Source organism: Strigops habroptila, chromosome 18 (genome assembly GCF_004027225.2).
Source record: "Strigops habroptila isolate Jane chromosome 18, bStrHab1.2.pri, whole genome shotgun sequence".
NCBI lineage: Eukaryota > Metazoa > Chordata > Aves > Psittaciformes > Psittacidae > Strigops > Strigops habroptila.
The window spans coordinates 515,696-539,157 of NC_044294.2; the positions used below are offsets into that span (position 1 = coordinate 515,696).

The 23,462-nt window shown below is 49.1% G+C and overlaps 1 protein-coding gene across 13 annotated transcripts in view; it reads left to right on the forward strand.

Moving 5' to 3' along the window:
• The window catches only part of NFASC (neurofascin), an 88,633-nt gene that overhangs the window by 47,844 nt on the left and 17,327 nt on the right, over positions 1-23,462 (forward strand). For 3 of the 13 annotated variants that reach the window (XM_030473351.1, XM_030473352.1, XM_030473354.1), the window contains 14 exons: positions 22-133; positions 232-398; positions 988-1,135; positions 1,766-1,890; positions 2,774-2,809; positions 3,507-3,608; positions 3,701-3,898; positions 5,011-5,081; positions 5,698-5,920; positions 10,766-10,888; positions 11,483-11,656; positions 13,473-13,487; positions 20,271-20,459; positions 22,641-22,757. In XM_030473351.1, coding sequence (XP_030329211.1) covers positions 22-133; positions 232-398; positions 988-1,135; positions 1,766-1,890; positions 2,774-2,809; positions 3,507-3,608; positions 3,701-3,898; positions 5,011-5,081; positions 5,698-5,920; positions 10,766-10,888; positions 11,483-11,656; positions 13,473-13,487; positions 20,271-20,459; positions 22,641-22,757 — 1,800 coding nt within the window. Of the gene's footprint in view, positions 1-21; positions 134-231; positions 399-987; positions 1,136-1,765; positions 1,891-2,773; positions 2,810-3,506; positions 3,609-3,700; positions 3,899-5,010; positions 5,082-5,697; positions 5,921-7,446; positions 7,563-8,782; positions 8,988-10,765; positions 10,889-11,482; positions 11,657-13,472; positions 13,488-20,270; positions 20,460-22,640; positions 22,758-23,462 lie in introns of all 13 variants that reach the window. The other 10 variants (XM_030473356.1, XM_030473357.1, XM_030473358.1 and 7 more) reach the window with 6 other exon arrangements.

A 23,462-nucleotide genomic window follows, 5' to 3' on the forward strand; every position in this document is an offset into this window, starting at 1 on the left:
TGTGATTTTTGCTCTTTGCAGATGTGCCCCCACGGATACTGGCCCCTCGCAATCAGCTCATCAAAGTGATCCAAAACAACAGGACTCGACTTGACTGCCCCTTCTTCGGCTCACCCATCCCCACCCTGAGATGGTAAGAGCTGCAGCACATCCCCTGCTAGCCCAGAGGGTTAGGAAGGGGAGGTTTCCTCCTCTTTCTTCCCTTACAATAGCACTCTGTGGTGTTGTGAGGTTTAAGAATGGCCAGGGGAACACGTTGGATGGAGGAAACTACAAGGCACATGAGAATGGGAGCTTGGAGATGGAGATGGCTCGGAAGGAGGACCAGGGCATCTACACTTGCGTCGCTACCAATATCCTGGGTAAAGCAGAGGCCCAGGTTCGCCTGGAGGTTAAAGGTAGGGGGCACGAAGGGCTCTGGGTCAAAATGGTCTCTTGGATCTCCTGAAACTTGCAGCAGAAAGAATAGTTCAGGTTAAGGGAGAGTTGGTTGTGTGCTCCAGCAGCCCATCAGCAGGATAAGCACTTGTCATTTGAAGCTGGAATCCAGAACATGGCAGAGATTCCTTTTTAATGTTGGAAAAACCCCAAGGCTGTGGCTACACTGAAGCTGTAGGAGGGCTTGGTGTGGCTACTGAGCTGTGAGATGCCATAATAAGCAATGCAAAAAGAACAATAAAGTGTTCCTCGGGGTTAACTGATGCCAATAAAACCATTTTCTGAATCAAGTTTCCGCCAGAGCTTTCCCTGTTCAGCGGAACTGCTGCTGACTCAAAACCCAGGTACTTTTTAAAGGGTCAGCATGAATGACTGGCTTGTTAAATTCATTTCTTTGCAAGCACTTGTATCAGAGACAGTTCACTGTAGGAAGCTGGCCAGACACTTGACGTGCATGCTTGTCCTTTCCAAGTGACACCACCTTTCCTTGAGCTCCTGAGCTATGACCCAGCATTTGGTGCCTAACGCTTTCTTCCTGCCTTGGTGCAGACCCAACAAGGATTGTGAGAGGCCCAGAAGACCAAGTGGTGAAGAGGGGCTCCATGCCGCGCCTCCACTGCCGCGTAAAGCACGACCCTACGCTCAAACTCACCGTCACCTGGCTGAAAGATGATGCACCCCTGTACATTGGGAACAGGTCTGTGGGCAACAGTGTCATGAGGCCTCTCTTGGGATTGTTGGACTTTTTATAGGGCATTTCAGGAGTCACCAGGGATAATATGGATGAACATGGAGGTCTCATCCAGGCAACTTTGGCTGGTCTTGATACTTAGAGTGTTACTAACTCCTTCCAACAGCTATTGCCTAGCAAATCAAATTGTTTTATCAGTAAATATCAGGAGTTTACAGGTTTTATTTACGGATCTTTTAGGACACCTCAAGAAAAGGGGTGGGTTAATAACAAGCTACTTCAAAATGAATGTTTATCTGCTGTGAGAGGTCCAGTTGTAATTTCCTTTTCCATAGCTGACTCTCTTCTCATGCAGCGAGATCTCATCACAGGACATGAACCACTGAAAAGTCAGACGGCTTTCCTAAAAGTGTGATTATTCCTGATACACAGCAGAGCACATTCACTGATTCCTTAGAAAATGAGGTTTCCCAGAATAACTCAACACATCCTTAGCTGATACCATCTTCAGACCAGAGAGTACTCCTGTTCTGTTTGGGCTTTTATGTGTATTTTATCAGAGAACACTTAGACCTCAATCCTGCTGCCTAATGTGCTTAGGCACAGTCGTGTGATTATCGTTTTCATCCCTTTCAGGATGAAGAAAGAAGATGATGGTCTGACAATATATGGTGTGGCTGAGAAGGACCAAGGGGACTATACCTGCGTAGCCAGCACGGAGCTGGACAAGGACTCAGCTAAAGCCTACCTCACTGTACTGGGTAAGGCTGTCCTAAGTGCTTTGTTTTTAATAGAACAAGCTGAAGGTCAGATGGAAGGGGGTGATCTATGATCACAGAATCGTCCTCTGAAGCAGAGATGCTCAAGGAGATGCTGGCAGAGCAATTGTTCCATTGCTGCAGGACTCGGCAAGGACACGCTGCCTGATCTCCGGCTCAGACAATGGCATTGAATGAGAATTGAGGGAAACTTGCATTTGAGACAAAAAAAACCCAGAGTGGTTATTACATAGAGCTAAAAATACCCAAATGTGGACGCTGAAGCTCTGTGAGAACAGCCCTAAATTTGTCACTGAATTTAACTGAATGTCAGGGTGCTGAGCAACACTGCAAACCCAGCAGTGACCTTGCAGGTCCCCTTTGCAATATAGGGAGTGATAAACCTGAGCCCCTTCCCCATTCCCATTTATGTACCTTGTGAGATCTACTTGCACAACACGGTTCATCAATCCCTGCTTTTGGCCACTTCAGATCTTGCTGCAGCCACAGAGGGCCCCAACCCACCAGTGCTGCTGGCATAGACCCACAAAAGTCAGAGTGCAACATGATTCCACATGCCTAATGATTTGACAGGGCTTGATTTATTTCCCTTCCTTCTCCCCTAATAGCTAATCAACTCTATAACAGGCTGATGTCTCCCCTTTGCTGTGTACTACAAGGATGAATAAAGGTGTGCAGAGCGTGGCTGGAGATCTCTGGGGGAAGGATGTCCCTGCTCTGGTCCCTGCTCAGGTTTCCAGGCAGGGCTGGATCCTTCTGAAATCCATGATTGTGTGTGTAACTTTATGTTTGCCAGGTGCTCCTTTGGCCACCCGAACTTAATGACTAAACTAACCCTGTTAACAACCAATGTCTTACCTTGCAGCCGTCCCCGCTAACCGTTTGAGAGACTTACCCAAAGGTAATCACCACTAATTCATTGGGTTTGCTTTATTTTGTGAAATGATTTTGTTTTGCCTTGCCAATAACACCAGCAGAAAACAGCTGAAAAGTTGGGAGCTGAAGCTTCCAAATCCTGTCCAAGTTGTCCTTCAAAACCCATCCAGATGGCTGCGGGTAGAAAGGTCCTGTGTGTCCCACAGTGCCAATTGCTGAGTGCAAGAATCGCTTTACCCATAGCTGGAAATGGTGAGCCCTGGTGGGAGAAAAGCAAATCACACTGAATCCCTTGACCTTTGCTTGGAAAGAAGTTCTTACTGTTATTGCATGAGCTGGTTCTGTGCGACCGTGTGGGTTGTGAGCAGATAGAGAAACCAGAATTGTGCCCACAGCATTTCTAACTAGTTTTGATTGAGGTTTTGCATCCTTTCTATTCTATTTGTTCACATTTATTTGTTGGACAGCTGCACGTAGTTTGTTGTAAGTTCATCTACCCGCCTGCTAAGTCACTATATGATAGAATCCAGGGAGCAGGTAGGGTTTCAAGGCATGGCACTATTAGTACATGAGTGTGTTTGCCGTGAGCTGCAGGATGCAAATCGAGCCACAGAGCTCATGTCCTGGGTCTGGGCTGGGGCAGCCAGGGTGAAGTGATGGGAATGGGACTCACAGCTCCTGGGACATTCCCAGCCTCATTTATCTTGTTGCTCGGCCACCAGAACGACCCGACCGGCCCCGGGACTTGGAGCTGACGGACCTGGCCGAGAGGAGCGTGCGGCTGACGTGGATTCCGGGTGATGACAACAACAGCCCCATCACAGGTGCCACCAGACCCTCTGCCCATGTCCATCCCACTTCCTTCTGTCCCCTTGTGAGCTGAGCCCTTAACCCCAGCTCCCATCATCTCCCCCAGACTACATCGTCCAGTTTGAGGAGGACCGGTTCCAACCCGGTATGTGGCATAACCACTCCAGATACCCTGGGAGCGTCAACTCGGCCATCCTGAGCCTCTCTCCTTATGTCAACTACCAGTTCCGGGTGATAGCAGTGAACGATGTGGGCAGCAGCCTGCCCAGTGTGCCCTCCGAGCGCTACCAGACCAACGGGGCACGTGAGTACCATCCATCCAGTCCCTCTTGCCATGGTGACTTCTTGTTCTTAGCTTCTGGCCACCACTCTCCATGTAGACTCTTTCCTCGTGGTGCATGATCCCAGCTCCTGTCACAGACACAGATTCACACAGGTGAGGGAATGAGCTGGTCCATGCAGCCTGTGGCTGTTTCTGCAGAGCAACACAGCTCAAATGGAAAGATTGATGCAAAGGTCACTCCAGCAGAGCCTGTGGAAGGAAAGGCCGGTTCTGCCATCCAGAGGAGCTTTCTAAAGCAAGTCTTTCATCCTTTCTGACCACAGGAAGCTCAGAAGTCTCTTGGAAAATTAGACTCAAGTGTAAAAAGCATTTTGTTCCAAAATTGCTAGTTCATTCTCCACTGCCAGAGCTGGCCAGGAGCCCACATCCATGCTATGAGGGTGCTGAGGCACTGGCACAAGGTGCCCAGAGAAGCTGTGGCTGCCCCATCCCTGGCAGTGTTCAAGGCCAGGTTGGACACAGGGGCTTGGAGCAACCTGCTCTAGTGGAAGGTGTCCCTGCCCATGGCAGGGGGTTGGAGCTGGAGGAGCTTTAAGGTCCCTTCCAACACAAACCATTCTATGGTTCTACAATGCAGCAGTAAAGTGGGCTCCAGTCCACAACCAAGGCTCTTGTCTTCAGTTTTTGTGCCCAGTGCTTTGTATTGTAGAATACCTGGGAAAATTCCTATGAGGAATTCACAAGCTTAGTAGTTGTGCTGCATTTCCCAATGTAACCATTGCAGAGACTCTTCTGCGGTATCTGCTGGCATCTAGTGTTGGATTTGGACATTACTCTTGTTTCAGATGCCAAGTGCAGGACTCGGCTCCTGGGGCCACAATGGCTCTGTCAAAGATGTAGGACATTCTGGAAGGAAAAAAAGGAAAGAGTCTCCTAAATAAATGGCCTGGTTTTCACCAGCTCTGAGAGGCTCCTGTTCCATTAACCTGAATGGGAACTTCTGGAAAAATCAGGCCACTGACTTCTGCCTCGGAAGTACTTTTGGCTTGCACAGCGAAGGGCTTTTAACCACTCAAATGGTCATTTTCCAGCATTTATAAACTGCTCTTTTTTAATTTCAATGTGAATTTCAGGTCCTGAAATTAATCCAACAGGAGTTCAAGGTGCAGGGACCCAGAAGAACAACATGGAGATAACCTGGACGGTGAGTTTTTCTCTGCTGCTGGGCCCAGCATCTTACCATCAGGGTCACAGATGCCATGCTATAGAGAACTCAGCATCTCTAGCATGTCTGATGTAGCACACAGAATACCAACATCTTCATGATCAGAAAGGGAATAAAAAGCAGAAGATGCATCTATAAGAGAGGCCATTGTCAGTGCCTAGAAGAAGGTTTGTGATAAAAACAATCATTTGAACTATGTAGCCACAGAAAAGATGCTGGATCAGAGAGGCAGGTTAGGGAGGATGCTCAGAGAGTCTGATTCCTTAAGCAGTATATCGGGCTTACAGAGCAGCTCTTGCTTTTCCTCGTGGACCAGCAGGTGTCATCCACAAACCAGCATCTGTAAGGACGATAGAGACTGTAGTAGTAGCATGGACTGGAATATAAGGATATGTTCTTGGTCCTGCCTTGGGTCTGGAGGGCAAGGACTAGGGATGTCTCTCTGGGAACAAATGTATTGACCTCCTTTGAGATTTGCTGATGGAGCATGAAATGAGAACCAGCTGCTGAACAGAACTTTTCAGAGCTCCACAGCAAGAGAAATACAGTTGGTCTTTCTCCTCCTCACTTTCTTTTCCTGTTTTGGTCCATGAAGCCTCTGAATGCAACTCAAGCTTATGGGCCCAACCTCAGGTACATCGTGAGATGGAGGCGAAGGGAACCCCGAGGGAGCTGGTACAATGAGACAGTGAAGGCCCCAAGGCATGTTGTCTGGAACACCCCCATCTACGTACCCTACGAGATCAAAGTGCAGGCAGAGAATGACTTTGGCAGAGCACCGGAGCCTGACACCTACATCGGCTATTCAGGAGAAGATTGTGAGTACTTCCTCAGTCAGAGGTAGAAGTGTTTCAGGGCAGGATCCCACCCAAGGTCAGTGGGCTGGTGCCTGCGCCTGGGGCGTGTTCACAGCACTGCTTGAACTGGCACAAAAACCCAGTTCCAGGCATTGGAAGAAAGAGGCTTGGCCATTGGATTCTGTTCTGGGTCCTGCCTGCATGACCCAGGTCACTCAGCCTCTCCCGTGCTCTCTGGAACACCCAGAGAACGGTGTGGGTTTGGGAGATGGTCAGATTTCCCTTAAGATGAGTACTGGCTGTATTCCAGTTAAATTCCCCATTAAATTCCTTGCCCTGACCTCTGTAGAGCACTGAGCTTGCCTCAGATGAGAGGTGCTACCCATGACCAAAAGGGCGTTGGCTCATCCTGGACTGGATTCTTGTGCCTCTCTATAAGGCCCCAGCTTGGGCTCCTGTTTGCAACACACCACTGGCTCAGCTTGTCTTTAAACCTCTCTGCCTGGTCTCACAGAACAGCCCCAGGTTGTTTAACTCTCTTTTCACCTTCTTTCTGGGCTACTGGTATCACCTTCTGTGCGTGTAGCATCCGAGATCCTGAATGAGACTTATCCTGTTGGGATAATGTGATTTCCTGCCAACAGCTTTATTTTTAAAGAAATATATATTAATTCCTTGCATTGCAGCATCAGTGGAGGGCCTCTGGCTGCATGACTGCAGGATTACCAAGAAGTAAGGTAGATAAGCCAGGTAACCACAGAATCCCAGCCTGGTTTCTGTTGGAAGGGACCTTAAAGCTCCTCCAGTTCCAACCCCTGCCACAGGCAGGGACACCTTCCACTAGAGCAGGTTGCTCCAAGCCCCTGTGTCCAACCTGGCCTTGAACACTGCCAGGGATGGGGCAGCCACAGCTTCTCTGGGCACCCTGTGCCAGCGCCTCAGCACCCTCACAGGGAAGAGCTTCTGCCTCAGAGCTCATCTCAGTCTCCCCTCTGGCAGGTTAAAGCCATTTCCCTTGGCCTTACCCTACAGGCTCTCCTGAGAGGGAGGGGAGCCAGACCCTTCCTTGCTACCGTGATCTCTTGTGAAGGAAGCCCTGCTATGAACTGGATCATAAATGTTCTTGTGATGGTTGGCTGAGTGAAATAGGGGTTGGGGTTTTTCTCCGCTTCCTGTGCTGAAAAAACCAACAGTCAGTTTTTAAAGCGTGCACGTGTCAGGGAGTAAAAGAGTTGGGCAGGGAGGTGATGCTATTCTGTGTATTTGCATGGTCCTAGGCTCTGCTCACCCCAAATGAGGGCGGCCAGGAGGCTGAGAATGCGCCTGTCACTGCTGTTCTATCAAGTTTGGAAACCCTCAGAAATTGAATTTAAGGAAGGAGAAAAGGAGATGATCATCTCCGTGAGAACAGGGTGCCAGCAGATGGCAAAGCCTGACAATGCTGCAGTGGGAAGATGATGAGGGGCAGAGGGGCATCCGTCTGTCTGTCTGGTCTTCAGGTACTGCTGAGTACCTAACATACACTCTGCTTTATCCCAACCGCTCAGATCCCAAGGCTGCACCTACGGATGTTAGGATAAGAGTTTTAAACAGCACTGCCATTGCTCTGACCTGGACCCGGGTGCACCTGGACACCATCCAGGGACAGCTCAAGGAGTACAGAGTGAGCAACACCAAACCTCTCTGCACTCACCATTAATACAGCTAACCTTCTCACAAGCCAAGGCGGCCCCGGGGACGGAGCTGCCTGCAATGGGGATGACAGAAACCTCTCCTCCAGCCATCAAACCCCTCTTGGATGGCTGGGTGCAGACCCAGCTCTGCTCCAGAGCAGCACCAGCAATGAAGGGCCTTGGTTTGCTCTTTGTGGTGCCTGGATGGGCTTGGGGGCATCTCCCATCATTTCCCTAGGGCTTGGGACTGCAGGATATGAGCTGCTCAAAGCAAGCGGGGCTGCCCTTGTTCACCCAGAGAGGGAGATGAGGTGATGCACCCATGCAGGAAGGTGTCCCCTGGCTCTAGAGCTGCCCATGGGCTGGCTGTGGGAAGAACCACCTCAGATAGGTACCAACAGGTTAGTTTTTGTCATCCCCAAAGTACCTACATCATCTTTCATGACCACCAACCCCTGCAAAGCCTAAACCCAGCGGGTCGTACTAACTGGCAACTAAAGAGAGCTTGGATCCTGTTGTGTTGTGGTTTCTTTTAATGGTGAATATTTATTGCTAAAAATGTTAGTGTTTATTTCCAGAGGGCAGACCCCATTCAAAACAAGCAAAAGTCTGGACAGAGCCTCTTGTACCAGAGATTAAGCCATTACCAAAAGCAGGTGTCCTGCGAACAGAGCATTTCAAATCCAGTGATGTGCTGGGCATAAAGCAAGCTCCCTGGGTACTGCTTTCCTTTTTCCTACCTCTGCTCTGTCATTCTGGTCTATTTTGTGAACGAATCTTATTTCTGCATGAAATAAGATTTACAGTCAGGGCTTCAGATGGGAGACTTCCCAATTCAGGCTTTCCTTTGTGCCTGGACGTGACCCACCTCTCCTTGTCCATCACTACGGCACTGCTCCAGGTAGAAAGGGAGAGCCACCTGATGCCTAGAGCTTGGGAACCAGAAAACAGCTCTTTGTAGTCTGAACTGAGTGCTGCGTGACCTTTGGTAAGCTCTTAACCCCGTGCTCAGCCTCTTCCTCAGGTAACACCACTGACCTGCCTCGCCTGGGGGGACGTGGAGCTTCATTAACTCCTCTAAAAGGCTTTCTGCAGCCAAGAGATGCTCTTTGGAAAGGCAAAGTTTTGCTATGCTTTTGTTAATGAAAAAAAAACAACCCAATTGCACTGACCTAGGAAAAGCTTCACTTGCCATGCATGTTTCTTGAAGGCCTATTTCTGGAGAGACAGTAGTTTGCTGAAGAACCTGTGGGTCTCCAAAAAACGGCAGTATGTGAGTTTTCCTGGAGACCGAAACCGGGGCATAGTGTCCCGGCTGTTTCCTTACAGCAACTACAAGCTTGAGATGGTTGTAACCAACGGGAGAGGAGATGGGCCACGCAGTGAAGTTAAGGAGTTCCCTACACCAGAAGGAGGTAGGTTCCTGTGGGGGGTGATGTAGGGAGAGGTTTGAGTGGTTCAGCTCCGTGGAGACGTGATGCTGCCAGAGAGACGTACCAGGGACAAGATTTAGCTGAGCATCTTGTAGGCAGCATCACTGCCACATGGCTCTGCCTTTCTCACCATAGGAGAGGTGATATCTCCACACCTAGAGCCAACTGCTGGCACTCTCAGCCATCCAAAAATGCCCTTTGGGAGCTTTGAATGCATCAGCGAGTAGCTCTTAGGTGGAGCAAGAGAGATGTTTCAGCGGCACAGCACCGTGCCCTTGATTTGCTGCCTGACCTGCGAATGTCCCCACACCTTCCTGTGCTGTGGGTCGGTGAAGAGGAGTGAACATATTCATTGTGCTCAGTAAAAGGCAGTCAAATCTTTGCAAGACCTAAGCACTTTTCTCCTGAAAGCCCGTCACTAATATCCCTGCCAAGCTTTTAAGGCAAGAGCACCTCATTCTTCTGGTTAAAGAGCTTGTGTCAAGGATGAACTTGAGATTTTCATTTCCTTGCTGTCACAAGAGCTATTTATAGGCACACCGATACCTTTTTGTTGGAGCTGCACTTTCACTGGCTGGTGAGGAATCTTCCTATAGCACAGATGGTTTGGGCACAGTACGGTACAAAAATGCAAGAGGAGACAAGAGTAGAGGCTGGAAGCAAATCCTGTCTCAACTAACACAAAATACTGTGGTGGTCTTTCTCATCTTCTTCATCCCTTTCCTGCTGCACAAGGAACAGCATCTCTTGGTCCTGTCTTGCCATTTTCTAAGGGTTTTCAATTGATCAGCCACAATTAAGCTTGTTCCAAAAGAAAGGACTGTTTCAATAGAGTGGTTTTGCAGTCAGGGGCATTTGGATGGAGCTGCTTTACCTGTGTGCTAGAGGCATGCAGACTTCGGGGTACCGGTATGGGTTTGGGGTAGCTGTATGCATACATGGGTGGCAATGATTAAAATGATGATAGTGGATTGGACCTCTTGCAATAAGGAAACTGTTGATGGGTATTTTTCCTATACCATAAGCTATTTTATTGCCTATATATTGATGTTTAGGAAACTGAATGATACTCTGCAAAACTTCTGTTTTAAGAAAGAGAAATCACTGATGTCTCAGATCAGAGCACCAAGTTCTTTCCCCAGTTAAGACACCACAATAATGAGTAAACCGGGAGAATAACTTAATTCAAGAATGTATAATGCTTTCCTTCCTTTACTAGCTCTGAATAAGCAGTCGTAACAGCAGCCAGTCCTCAGGGTAAGGACCACTGTATACGCACAGCACCAGCTCCCTGTTCTGGATCTCTAGATGTCAATAACACAGTGATGCTTTGCAATAAGAGAAGCTGCTCTACTCTTTTTCTTTGTTCCAACAGATAAATAGATGAGATGTATATGCTGGGCTGGGTGGGGGCTGTAAACAAGACCAGTAAAGTGTGTGTATGACATGGAGAAGTGGGCCCCGAACTGTGCCACAGCTCTGCTTCTCAGCTGCAGCATCCTTTGCGGGTGCTGCGCGGGCACGGTGCTGCTGGGTTGCATGCAGAGCTGCTCTGCTTTCTGCTCCCTGCACACACGCTGCTGAAAACCCTGCACTGGTGCATGGTTTCTGGCACAGATTCTGACCTTTACTGTGTGATCTCTGTGTGTATTTGTGAGTGTTGAGTGCACCGCTCAGCCTGCACTGTGTACAGTATTGTAAGGTATGTTATTTTGTATGTTTTCTTTCCCTCTCCTTCCTGGTCCCATCCTCCTCCCAAGTGCCCAGCTCCCCCAGGTATTTAAGAATCCGACAGCCAAATCTGGAAAGCATCAATCTGGAGTGGGATCACCCAGAGCATCCCAATGGAGTCATCACAGGATACAGCCTTAGATATCAAGCCTGTACGTTCCATGTGTTATCTTCTTAGTGATAATAATTAAGCCATTAAACATGTTCCTTGCTGCTACTCACCCCCTCCCCCAGCACAGAAAGGTCTCCATAAGGAACTGGAGACTTTGACTACAAGGCGAGGCACGGTGGTGCTGAGGGGACCCTGGAGCAGTGCTGGGCAGCTGTAGCTAACCAGGGAGGATGGTGGGTGCTCAGCAGTTCTCCACACTCATCAGTGAAGGGAAATAAGTTTGATCTCTGTTTTAGAGAGACCTTTAAGCTCATTCTGAGCAGTTTATATGCTCACAAGGTCCTGGCTGTATAAGGAATGCTGCTGGGAGCGCAGAGCCCACAGTGCCGGGGGGGGGATCCAGCCTTCTCCAAGACCCTGGCACTTGTGCTATGCCTTTCCTTGACCACCTCTACAGCCTGAGCATCCCCTCTAGCCAGAAAGCCACCAGCTGCCCTAGCTGAAGTGTCTGTAACAGCAGCTCTGGCTCTGAGCACTGACTGCAGGTTGGTCCTGGGGGTGAGGTGATGAGGGAGATCACACAGCGTATTTTGAACCAAGGCTGAAGCCGCCACCACCTGCCTTTCCTCCCCAGTTAACGGATCCAAAACAGGCCGAACCCTGGTAGAGAACTTCTCTCCCAATCAGACAAAGTTCACCCTGCAGAGGACAGACCCCATCTCGCGCTATCGCTTCTTCCTGCGTGCACGGACCCAGGTGGGAGAAGGAGAAACCCTAGTGGAGGAGTCACCAGCCTTGCTGAATGAAGGTATGTGCAGCAGCAACAGCACCTGGCTCTGCCGAGGCGTGAGGGGGTGATGGCACGTTTGTGAGCCAGAAACCGCAGGCCAGAGAACTGGGGCGGTCCACAGAGCAACCAGTACAAGAGAGTAACTGCACTACTTTCTACTGCAGAGAGACAGATGGATGGATGGATAGATATGTAGATAGATAATAGATAGGTAGGTAGAAAGAAGAATGGACAGATAGATAAAGAATGGATAGATAGATAGATTAGACAGATAGATGGATGGATAGGTGGATGGATAGAAAGATAGATAGACAGACAGATAGATGGATGGATGACCAGGACCAAACACTGCAGCAGAAATGCTACTGAGGTAACTGGGGGGACTGTCCTGTGCTCCAGGGAACTATCTTGCTGCCCCCCCACGCAGTCAGTGCTCCTCATGTGCCCTGGAGCAGGAGGACATCCTGCTCTCCTCATGCTAAAGGTGAAGCTCTAATTAATTTACAGCCTCTGTATGAGCTAAATAAGGGGCAGATGTGAGTTTTACGTGGCTCGAAGGGGGTGCAGCAGCTGCATCCTCCAGGGTAGGGGCTCCAGTGCCACCTCCCTGACACCCCATAATCAGCAGCTGCCCTGACCCTCCAAAGCAAAGCCCCAGCTCCCAGATTCATAATCAGATCAAATGCCCATTGTGGGACATTCATCAAACTAAGTGGAAGTTCAGGAGCCCTGAGGGAGCAGCAGGAGACAAAAGCTGGCTCTTTCCTTTCCTTAGCACTTGCTAAAAGACCTATGATTTGGTTAGTGCCCTGATGTAATGAAGTTTCTGTCTCCTTTCTTCCATCTCCCCCTCCCCAACTGATGGTTCTCAGTAGGAAAAGTCATTCCTCCTGATGACCCAATGGAAATAAAATGCTTCCTGACACCTTTTAGGTGGGCTCCAGCATTGCTAATTGCAGTGACAGAATGGGAGATGGGGCTGCATATGCTGCAGGGGCAAAAATCAGCTAAGTTAAGTTACACCCTGGCAAACATGAAAGAGGGTATGACATTGCTTTAAAAAGATAGAGTACAGAACTAAGATAGAAGTTGGTGGTGCTGGTAGTGGATAGTTCTAGTTGTTTCAGATCCATTTGCTTTACTGGTTTGTTTCTATACACTGAGAACAGCACAGATTAATACCATAACCAACCTTGCTGCACTGATTTGTATCAGGAAATGGCAGGTCCAGTGTACACCACTGCAGCCAGGTAAGGTTCCCTGCCAGGCACGTAAGTACCATTAGCAGCTCCAAATTCCCACTTGGATATGAAGGTACCTGCTGGGAAGCTACGCAAAAGACAAGTTTGGAATGTAAAGCAGCAGATTAAGACAATTGAACCCATTAATGCCTTCAGAGGTTGTTTTCTGCTTGCCAGACTCATTCACCTGAGTTTAAATGCAATGCTCTAATGTTGTGCACCACAGGCTCCAACGAGCACTGATGGTAGAAACACACCAGAAAAGCACTGAGGTGAAATTCAAAGTGTCTCAAATGGCCCTTGCTGGGATTAGTGGAGCTGGTGTGTGTTTTAAGAGGTGATCTCCATCGCCCAGGGAACATCCCTGCTCTCTGCTCTCTGCAAACAGCTCTGACACTCAAGGAGGGTGATGGGTTGTACCTAATGCATTTATCCCTTCTCTCTCAAATCTCTGGTGCCTGTGTGCAAGTGGTCCCTGCGTCTCTTGTTGGTGTGTTCTGGTTGTTTTTATATGTGCCTCTGTTTTCTCTTCCCTTCTCTTCTATGCTGCCCTCTTCGCATTCCCCTCTCTATCTTGGCGCTGCCCTCTGAAGCCACGCCAACCCCAGGTACCGTACCAGCGGAGGAGGTAACAGGCATGGGGCAAGGCTTGCTCGCGGTGCTGGCAGTTAAGCATGCACTCCATTAACCCTTTCAATGGGAAGATAAAGTGGCAGGAGGCTAAATTGGGCTAAACATGAGATGACAGCAGGTAAAAGCAAAGCCCCGAAGGCAGAAAGGGACAAGGGCAGGCTCCGCAGGGGGGGGTCTGCAGAGATCAAAATATCTCTGAAAGGGGTTTAACAGCTTCCCAGCTGCCTAATGACAGCCAAAGCCACCAAACCCTGCAGCTGCCACAGACCATGAGCAAAAATGAGAGTCGAGATGCCCTATTAAAGAGGTTTTTCATCCCAGGTCTGTACAAAGCATTCTCCCTTTCAAAGCCTCAACATCCCCACCCTGCAAAACACACACTATTTACCAGCCAGCCCTGGCTCAGTGGTGCCCATCCTGCACCCAGGCTCTGTCCTGCAGGATTTAAGCTGATTTAAGCTGGAAACCAGTACACTGTTGCTGCTGGAGCTGCTGCCTCCCTTGGCCACACAGGTCTGTGTTGCAGCGTGCGGGCATCACAAGCCACACATCTCCCCATGGTTCTTTTAGGGCTTTTTGTACAGCAGAACCCTTTTGCTCCCAGGTGCCCATTGAAAGGGTTAAGGACAATGTATGTGCCACAGCTGTGCATGTCTGCATGCGAGGCTATTGCTGGCTTTGCCCTCGACTGCGTATTCCTACAGCAGAGAGAACCCTTTTCTTGTAACAGGAGCAGCATCTCCATCTGCTTTCAAGGAACCTCAAACCCCCACTTTTACCTAGCATCAACCCTGCAAAACCCAAAGCAGAACTTCTGGTTGCCCAAAGGGCACCCACCTCTTACAAAAGCTGTAGATGGGACTTCCCCCCCCTCCACCAACACCGCCTTTGGGCCAGTATTTCAGGACCAGGGACCCTTTGAGCCCTGCAACCAAGCTCAGGATGGGGCTTGTGGCAGTGCGAGGAGCCCGGCCAGCCAAAACGTGCCCTAAATGCTTTTGGTCTGGAGCAACAGCACTCGCCGGCCCTGCACCAAGGGCTCTGTAAGAGGTCCTGCTTTGCCTTGGCTGGACACAGCCCTGGGGCTTCCCAAGGAGGAACAGCTTCTTAGGGAAGGCTCTCCCCAAGTGATGCAAGTGCAGGACCTGCTCTCTGCACCCGTAGGTTTTGCTTTTCTACCTCATAGATGTTTCTCCTCCTTTTATTTTTGTTGCAGTGATGTCTCTCTACCCAATATTATTTTGCATTTCCTTTTTCTGTCTGAATAGATGCCAATCTTTTTCTTGCTATATTTCTCCTCTTCCTAAAAAGAAAGGGGGTAACAGGTTGGTCTGCTTTGGGTGGTGGGCAACTGCGAATGGACTTCACCTCTTAGCTTAGAAGATCTCTGTCCTAGGAGTCTAGGATGGCGCTTTTGCTGCTATAGCTCCTATTTCAGCCAGAGTTTAGCTTATCCACAAGAATCCAACTTTTCTTTGTGGATCAGGATCACCTTCTAAAGTACTTTTCTACTGCTGAAGTTGGAAAACACAATGTGATCTCTTTATCCTTCCAGCCTCATCTCATTTCAGGCGTAATTTCTTCCACCACTGGAAGCTAGGTGAATTATGTGCCATTTAAAGGATAATTCAATGACAAAGCTCACTGGTCCCCTACCCTCCCCAATATTTTACCTTCTGCTAGGAGAAATAATAAAGAGCAAATACAGGCCAGAGCTGGAAGAAGTCCTACCTGGAGTAGCAGGTTACTAAGTGCTAACTCAGCTGTGTTCACAGCTCCTCACCATGCTGGGCTCCAGCAGGAGGAATCAAGGCAGTGTGAGCCATGGCAAGACACAGCACACATCTTTGTCCTGCTCTTGAGCTGGGTCTCATCTCCTTAGTTGTGAGAGCTGTTTGTCCCAAGAAGCTGTTTCTCCTCTTTACAAGGACAGGGTTCGAGTGAAACACTGCTTGACCTTCCTCGGAACATTCCTCCCTGCTCAGTGACCTAGATTTTGTGGATTTTTATGGATTCACAGTGAAAGTTGTCTTAAATTGCAGGAAAACGCTCTTTGCCATAGGCTGCTGGCACTCAAAATGAGAAAAAGGCCTTTTTCTCAGGGGTAACCTCACATAGACAGGATCAGAGTGGCTTTGTATGTGTGTGAGAAACTGGACCAGCTTGATGAAATCAAAGTGAAGTGCAATGATTTTCCTGGAGGAAAGGCTTTATCTTTCCTTAAGCCAGACCTAGACAAAGGGAGAGGTGATAAGGGAAAAGAGAGGACACCTTAAAAGGGCTCTCATTTAGGCTATGAGTGAGAAAAACATCAAAACTGGATCCTATATTACCCATCTGTATGGAAAAACTTCATCAGAGACTATAAAGATTGTTGGTTTTAGACTTTAAGGAAAAAAGGATTAGACTTGAAGGAAAAAAAGATGGACTTTTCTCTGTTCCCTTCTTGTCCCTCCATAATTAGGAATTGGAGGAGAAAGATCCTATTGTTCATTTTAGAAACAGCAGTGGAACAGCGAGAACTGCTGACCCCTCTCTTTTAGAGGCTGCTCAATTGCTCCTTTCTATTCTTGACTTTCTTAGAGCTATCATCAGATTTGGGACACTTTAGGGTAAAGACTTTACAATTTCCTTCTGTTGTTAAAAGCTGGGAGAGGGCGAGAAGAAACAACAAAAAAAATCTCTGCAAATGTCTTTGGCTGCTGATCAAAACCCATGAAAAATTAATCCCATTTCTCCAAGCCTAATTATTTTGTAGACACACCCAAGGGGAAAGCTCTTCCTACTGCCTAACAACACAATAAAAGCACCTTTAAATAATTAAAGAGACATATGGACGTATGGTGTTTCCTGTATTTTGCCACAAACCCCATGCAACCACTCTCTGCAACGCTGGCGCAGGACTCAAGCCCCGCTTTCAGTACCCCCCTTTTTGCTTTTAGGAGTCTTCCACTCAGGTTTTATGCTACATAGCTTTTGTGTGAGGTTTGGGCTCCTTTTTCCTGGCCATTCCTGGTCAGAGGAGCCAGGCTGCAGCAAGGAGCACAGCCCTCCTGCTGCAAGCAGCTCTCATTACTTAGCCTATTAATTGCTGCAGGCAGAGCACTGTCTCCCTGGTCCATTATAGCCACCCATCTCCTCCACTCCGCGGTCTCCAGTACCTGAGAGGGTAATAATGCATCTTGCTGACAGAAAAAGCATCTTTGCAAAGATGGGGCCTCCTAATGAGCTGGATGCGCCTTTAAATGGTTCCAGGAAGAAGGGTTTGGCTACGGTGGGAGCAAGAGAAAGGAAACTGCTGCATTGGCTTTTACTCTGGGGATGCCGGGTGTAGTGGGGGGATTTCAAGCCTGTTTCCAGCAGTTGGGAAAGGGGCAGAGTCCCTTCTCTGCATCACCTCCTGCTTTCAGAGAGGGGAGATGATTGTTTTTCCCCCCATATCACACAAATAATAATAGAATCCCAGCCTGGTTTCTGTTGGAAGGGACCTTAAAGCTCCTCCAGCTCCAACCCCTGCCACGGGCAGGGACACCTTCCACTAGAGCAGGTTGCTCCAAGCCCCTGTGTCCAACCTGGCCTTGAACACTGCCAGGGATGGGGCAGCCACAGCTTCTCTGGGCACCCTGTGCCAGCGCCTCAGCACTCTCACAGGGAAGAGCTTCTGCCTCAGAGCTCATCTCAATCTCCCCTCTGGCAGGTTAAAGCCATTCCCCTTGTCCTGTCCCTCCAGGCCCTTGTCCAAAGCCCCTCTCCAGGTTTCTTGTAGCCCCTTTAGGTATTGGAAGGTTTGTCCTCTGTTTAAACTTGAGGCAAGTGCTGTCAAAGCCCTCACCAGAGCCTCACGTCAGGAACAGTACCCTGCAAGGCTCAGACATGTTAACCCTGATGAAGAATTGCAACCACTTCTAGAAGGATGTGTGTGAGGGCTGGATTTCACAAGAGGCTGGCAATGCCTGGCCATCCGTCCCTCCTGTGCTGCTGGGAACAGTGATCTGGGGCTCTGTAATGAGCCCTGGCAGGGTGGGCAGCAAGGGGGGACCCCCAGCACCCCAGGGAAGGGCTGTGGCTCCCCCATGGCGGGGGGCCCTTTTCTTTGGGGGACGCCAGAGCGCTCTGATCTCTGTCAAAGGCTGCCTTTATCTCCTCCCAGGCTGGAATCAGCTCTCATTAGGGGCTGGATTTCAAAGCCTAGAAAATGCCCCTTATCTTCTCTCCCCCAAATCTCCCAGCTGAGCTTCTCCCCCGCATACATTTCATATTGAAACACAAATGAGGCTGTAGCTTTGAATCCCGGGGCAGCTTAAGACTAAATCCCCCCATGGCTGCGGGAGCCCTGCCCAGCTGTAATGTCACCTTCCTCCATCCTGCAGCATCTTCCCCTCTCTGAACTATTGCTTCCCAGACCCACCCCATCACACTTTTTACCTGCTCCTCGTCCTGCCGGGATCATTTTTACCCCCAGTGCCATCACCCCCTCCTCGAGCTCACCCAGGGACCTGCTCAGGAGTGAGCTGGCATTATTATTACTGTTCTGTTGTGATATCCCTGCTCTCAGGGATTGCTTCCACTAGTGCAGGGGTGGTGTGGGCAAATCCTGCCTGGCATCACTGCCAGCCAGAGCTGAGCAGCACAGCCCAGCCTGATGCTGAATGGGTCAATGCAGCATCCCAGGAGGGTCTTGGCACTGCAGATTCACCTGCGTGCGTGTATATCTGCATGTAATACATAAAGATGATTCCCTACACGAGAGATAGCAAAGCTTTGCCTTATCCCAGATAATCTCTTCCCATCTAGGGGCTAGAGGAGCATTAAAGCTAAAGCTCTCCTTCTGCTAAAGCCATTACAGCACTGCTAGGTGATGCAGACAGTCCTCAAAGGGAGATGCATGATTCAGAGGCAGGCCTGGGAACTGGGGGGGCTTGTACAAGGTTTTCTACCAGCTCCTGCCTTTCAGCAAGTTACTTTGTGCCTTGTTGAGTCTTATTGTCCTTAAAGAGGAGCCAGGGATTCACAAGGGAAATGCTGAGACTGCATTAGCTAATAACTAATGTCCACGACGCTGTTTGTGTCCATTGCAAACCTATTGAGGAGCTGCAGTTTAATCAGGGTAATGGTGGCATTAACCTGGTGACGCTAATCTCTTAACCCTTTATGAATCAGCAAAGATGGATAGCAATATTCTCAACCCAAGAAAGGCTTTTGTAATTTACAAGCTCAGGACACAGCAAAGCCCTTGATCAGTAACCAGGTGATAGAAACCACAGAATCCCAGTCTGGTTTGTGTTGGAAGGGACCTTAAAGCTCATCCGGTGATGAGTTTTCAGTGCCACACTGCAAACCCCTAAGGACAAAGCCGTGCCATTTCCCATGGGAATAGGTCCTCTCCCTGTCACCAGCCCCTTGCCTGGCTGTGCAAGGTGGGTGCTTTGGGTGGCTGCACTGCTGCATGGGGCTGGCTGGATGCTGCGTGGGGCACACCTTGGGGTGGGCTGGTGGGTTTGGGATGTGCTGTTATCCCTGGAGATGGGCTGAGTGACCTACTGCTCTTCTCTGCTGTTGGATCTCGGGGGGAGCTGAGGTTTTAGGGCTTGGCTCTCCTTGGGGAAAAAGAAAGCCCTGGCTTAGTTCTTGGAGACCTTTTAAAGTACTTTCCTAGAGCTATTTGTGTTCGTGGGTGATATTTCAAATAGCTGGTTTCATTTGCCAAACGGGAATTTGTAATCCCTTGATCCGCAATCAGAGTAAGCAAATATAAGTGAATGCAAGCATCACAAGGTAAACCTCTGCTTATTTACCTCAGGTAGTTCAAGCAGCATTTCAGCTGCATTTTCAGACCCAAGCCATTGCAATTCATTTTGGTGGTGGTGAGGACACCCTCAACCCCACCAGGGGGTGTGCACATTGAGCCCTTTGCTCAGCACAGGTGAGATGTGGATGGGGGCTAGTTAGAAAACAAGTTGCTCAGACTTTGCCCCTGGACAGCTTGGGAGGTATCAATCCCTTTATCCTAATTTAAATGTAAATTGTGAGGGGTGGCGATGGCAAAGTACCATCCATCACTCACCCACGAGCAAAAATCCACCTTAATGCTCAAGCTGCTCCATCACAGGCTGCAGGATGAGACGAGCCAGGAAGGGAATAGCTGAGAAGCTGCAGGCTGAATTGGCAGCTCAAAAAAATGCTGGAGGTGTAGTCCAGAGGCTGCTGAATTAATGGGATTGTGGCTGGCCTGGCCCATGACAAAGGGGATTATTATGTTTCCTTAAGAGATAAATCCTATTTCTTATTTCAGGGAGCCCTGAGTGCTCTCAGCGCCAGTTCTGTGCTGGGGGGATGATGGGGCAAGGAGAGCCCCTCCTGTGCCTCCCCCAAACACCCTCCACATCCCTCCTGCCATCCCTCCCTGCTATTTAAGCCCAGGGTAGTGGGGAGCACTGGCAGCAGAGCAAAGGCAGAAGAGAAGCAGGTCGTTCGGCCCTGGGAAAGGGATTAAACCCTGAGAGCAGGCAGTGGGTGCGCAGGGGCAGCCCCTCTTTGCCCCAGCATCATTCCCTGCCTGTGGCTGGCTGCGCATGGGGATGGGGATGGGACAAGTGGGTGAGGCTCATGTTCCCGGTGCTATTGCTGCCTCCCACCGCAGTCGCTGTGCTGTGCTGCTCTGCTCCCCTCACGTGCCGCATGTCCAGCCTTGGGGATGGCGAGTGTAAGCCCCGAGGTGCCATCACCTTGTCTAAAAAGCCAGTGTTTCCCTCTCCCAGCTGCAACTGGGGTGCCTCCAACTACAGTCGGTCTAACCAGTACTACAACAACTCCAACTACTACCACTACTACCGACACAACTACTACCACTACCGACACAACTACCACCACCACAGCCGCCACCACCGCCGCAAGCACTACAGCAGCTACAGAGAGGGCTCCGGCAGCCACCACAAAGCAGGAGTTGGGTACTGCGCTTTCCTTTTCCTCTAACCCCTCTAACCCTACTGGGACCTTCCCTGCATCCTGCCCAGAGCCAGGATTAATAACAATGGGCACAAGAGGAAATTTGAGACATTCCACACTCTGGGAATGGCTTGGTGTGGAGATGGAGGTGGCACAGGCTTGGGAATTTACGTGCACAAGTGGCTCCTGGCAATGTGGGGGTCTCTGTGTCACCCTCCTGGTCTAGTCTCAGGGTTAACACAGCTCTCCCTGGGGTGTCATGGTGCTGAGCTAGCATCAGTACTGGGGAAGGAGGTGTAAGACCTTACAAAAGCTCTCCAAAGTGTTATCTTGTGTCTTTTTGCCATTAAAAGGGGGGTTCTGTTACTATTATAGAAGATGTCACTTCAAATTTAGCCCATCAACTGTTAGCTAAGAGACCTGTCATCACTCATATAAGTCTTCTGGTTTATGCTCCTGCTCTTTGTGATGGAACCTAGCCATAGCCCACGGGAGAGCTGGGGAAGTCTTAAGTTACTACATGCAGGTGTGCACCAGGTCGAGAGAAACTCCTCATGCAATCAGCTAGGGATGGGATGCTCAAACTCTGCTTTGGTGGAGGCATATCCTCCATGATATGTATTTTACTGATAGATGCAGAGAGCTGTATCTCACTGAGCCTTGGTTTGAAAATGGGATCTACACTTACTAAATAATCATGGGCAGTTATGTTCAGGTTAGTCAGAAATAACTCAAGCCACTAGGAAAAGGGGAATGCAATCCAAAGAATGCAGGTGCATGGCTGGATAGGATACTCAGTAGTGCAAAAGGTGCAGAAACCTATGTAACTCTTCATTACAAGGGAAAGGAGATAGTAGCAATAATGAGTATCAAAACTGACACCCATTTAACTCAAGGAATTGGATTATTCAAGCAGTTCAGACCCCTTTCTTTATATTCTTGCATAAGATTAGCTCAGGATGGTTAAAACCCCACCAAAACCATATGCTGAGAGGACCTGCCTCCACCTGATGCTCTGCAACTCAGAGGCACACTTCCTGCTCTGTGCTAATTCAAGTGCAGCCCTGACCCAAGAAATGTGAATTTGGCACCTCCCCAGCCAGTGAAAGCATTCCCTGGGCAAAGCTGCTCACTGGGAGCTGAACGACAACAAAACCAGCTTAAAAACTGGTGGAAGAAAGACAGATGAGCTTCATCACTAGATATGAGGTCTTGGTGATTGCTACCACGACACAGTCGCTATGAAGTGACTACGTGGGGAAGCATTGCTAATTGGAAATAGGCAAGCCAGTGGTGAGATGCAGACTGCTGCAGAGGAGGGAGAGGAGACAGGAGGACTAGAGGAGCTGCAAGAGGAGCCACCCATGTCCCCAACCACCCTGGGGACACAGGGGAAGAGGCTGAGCTGTAATGCAGGCAGACAGGGCAAGCGTGTGGCAGCACAGGTTGTGTTTGCAAGAGGGATTCTAGGTCATGTTCCCAACCTAGAATGTCCTAAAAGTCACACCACCGGCCTCATGCCGGGGACTGCAGTTTTTAATCTGTGTTTTGTCAACCCAAAACCTGAGCTATGCCCTAAAGTAAATAACGGCAGCAATAAAACCAAGGTGTGGCTTATCTGATGCCACTTACACACACACTAACCTAGTGGATTAGCTCTACCTGACTAGAAATGAAGTTCATCCGCTCTCCAAAGCAACGTCGACAATCCTTAACTTCAAAATCAGAAACGAGTGACTTCATTGCCCCACTGGCTGTCTCTAGACCCAGTAACATGACAATATTCTCTCCCAGTCTCTCCTTCTCCGTTGTGGCAGTGAGTCCGTGTGCACTCATGCACGTGTCTCCCACGTCCCTTTGGACATGAGTTTAGTCAAGAGATTTCCCTGCTGATGGAAATCCTCAGGGATGTGCCACAGAAGCCTTCAGACTCCAAAGATAAGCTGAGGGCAGTTGGACTTAAACACCAACACACGATAAGCTTCTGCTACCAAACTCCCCCCAAAGGTTTAAAGTGAAGGATCTTGGAAAGAACAAATATATCCTTAGGCACACTTCTAGGTTAAGATCAAAGCGTTAACTCCAGGAATGATTCTGTAAGGTTTTACCAACACCAGATGCTAGATGTGGTCTCATTCATGTATAATCCAAAATACTAACTCCTCTTCTAACCTGTCCACCAGCCACCAATGGATCGTCCATATGGGACATAAGAGCTATGGCTAATAGTAACTGGGCAAACATCACCTGGAGCCACAATTACTCTGCAGGAACTGACTTTGTGGTTAAGTATATCACCAGTAAGCATCAGATCGCGTGGGGACTCTACAGGGTGGCGATGCCAGTAGAGATCCTGCCAGCTCCCATGGTTGCAACCTTAATGATGGTGTGGACTGATGCTCTATGGCCATGTGGAGGATGGGAAAGGGAAAGGCAGGTCATGGTCTTGGCTGTTTAGAGGGCACCAGAGTTAATCCTGGTGATCTACAAGTGATTGATTCCCCCTCCTTGCACTGACTGCCACAAGCTTTTTATGAAACACAGACAAGCAGGGCTGTTCATTGAGCTGGGCTGTATGTGGTCACACCTTAAAGAGCCTTAAAATATATAGATATAAAAATATGAAAGAGGACAAAACTTCAAACAAATGAAATCTATCTAAATTGGAGAGCAGTTTACAATGGCTTTGAAGATGGGCTTCTTGAACCTGGAGTTGGCAGAATCCTCTATGATCCCAAATCTCCCGTCGTATCGGATATCGTTGTCTCTTAACATTGTAAGGCTACGTCTTTAGTCTGGAAACTCAAAGCTGGTATCTCTGCTTTTAGTACTTGTTTAGAAAGATGTTCACATGTTGTTGGTTGGTTGTTGGGGGTTTTTTAATAGATAGGCAGTCACGACTACTGCTTATCTCTGACTTTACTTCCCAGCCATTTCAGCCCTCACATCATTTAGCAGACCAGTCTTCAATCAGCATTTATGAACCCAGTAGGTGTAATCATTGA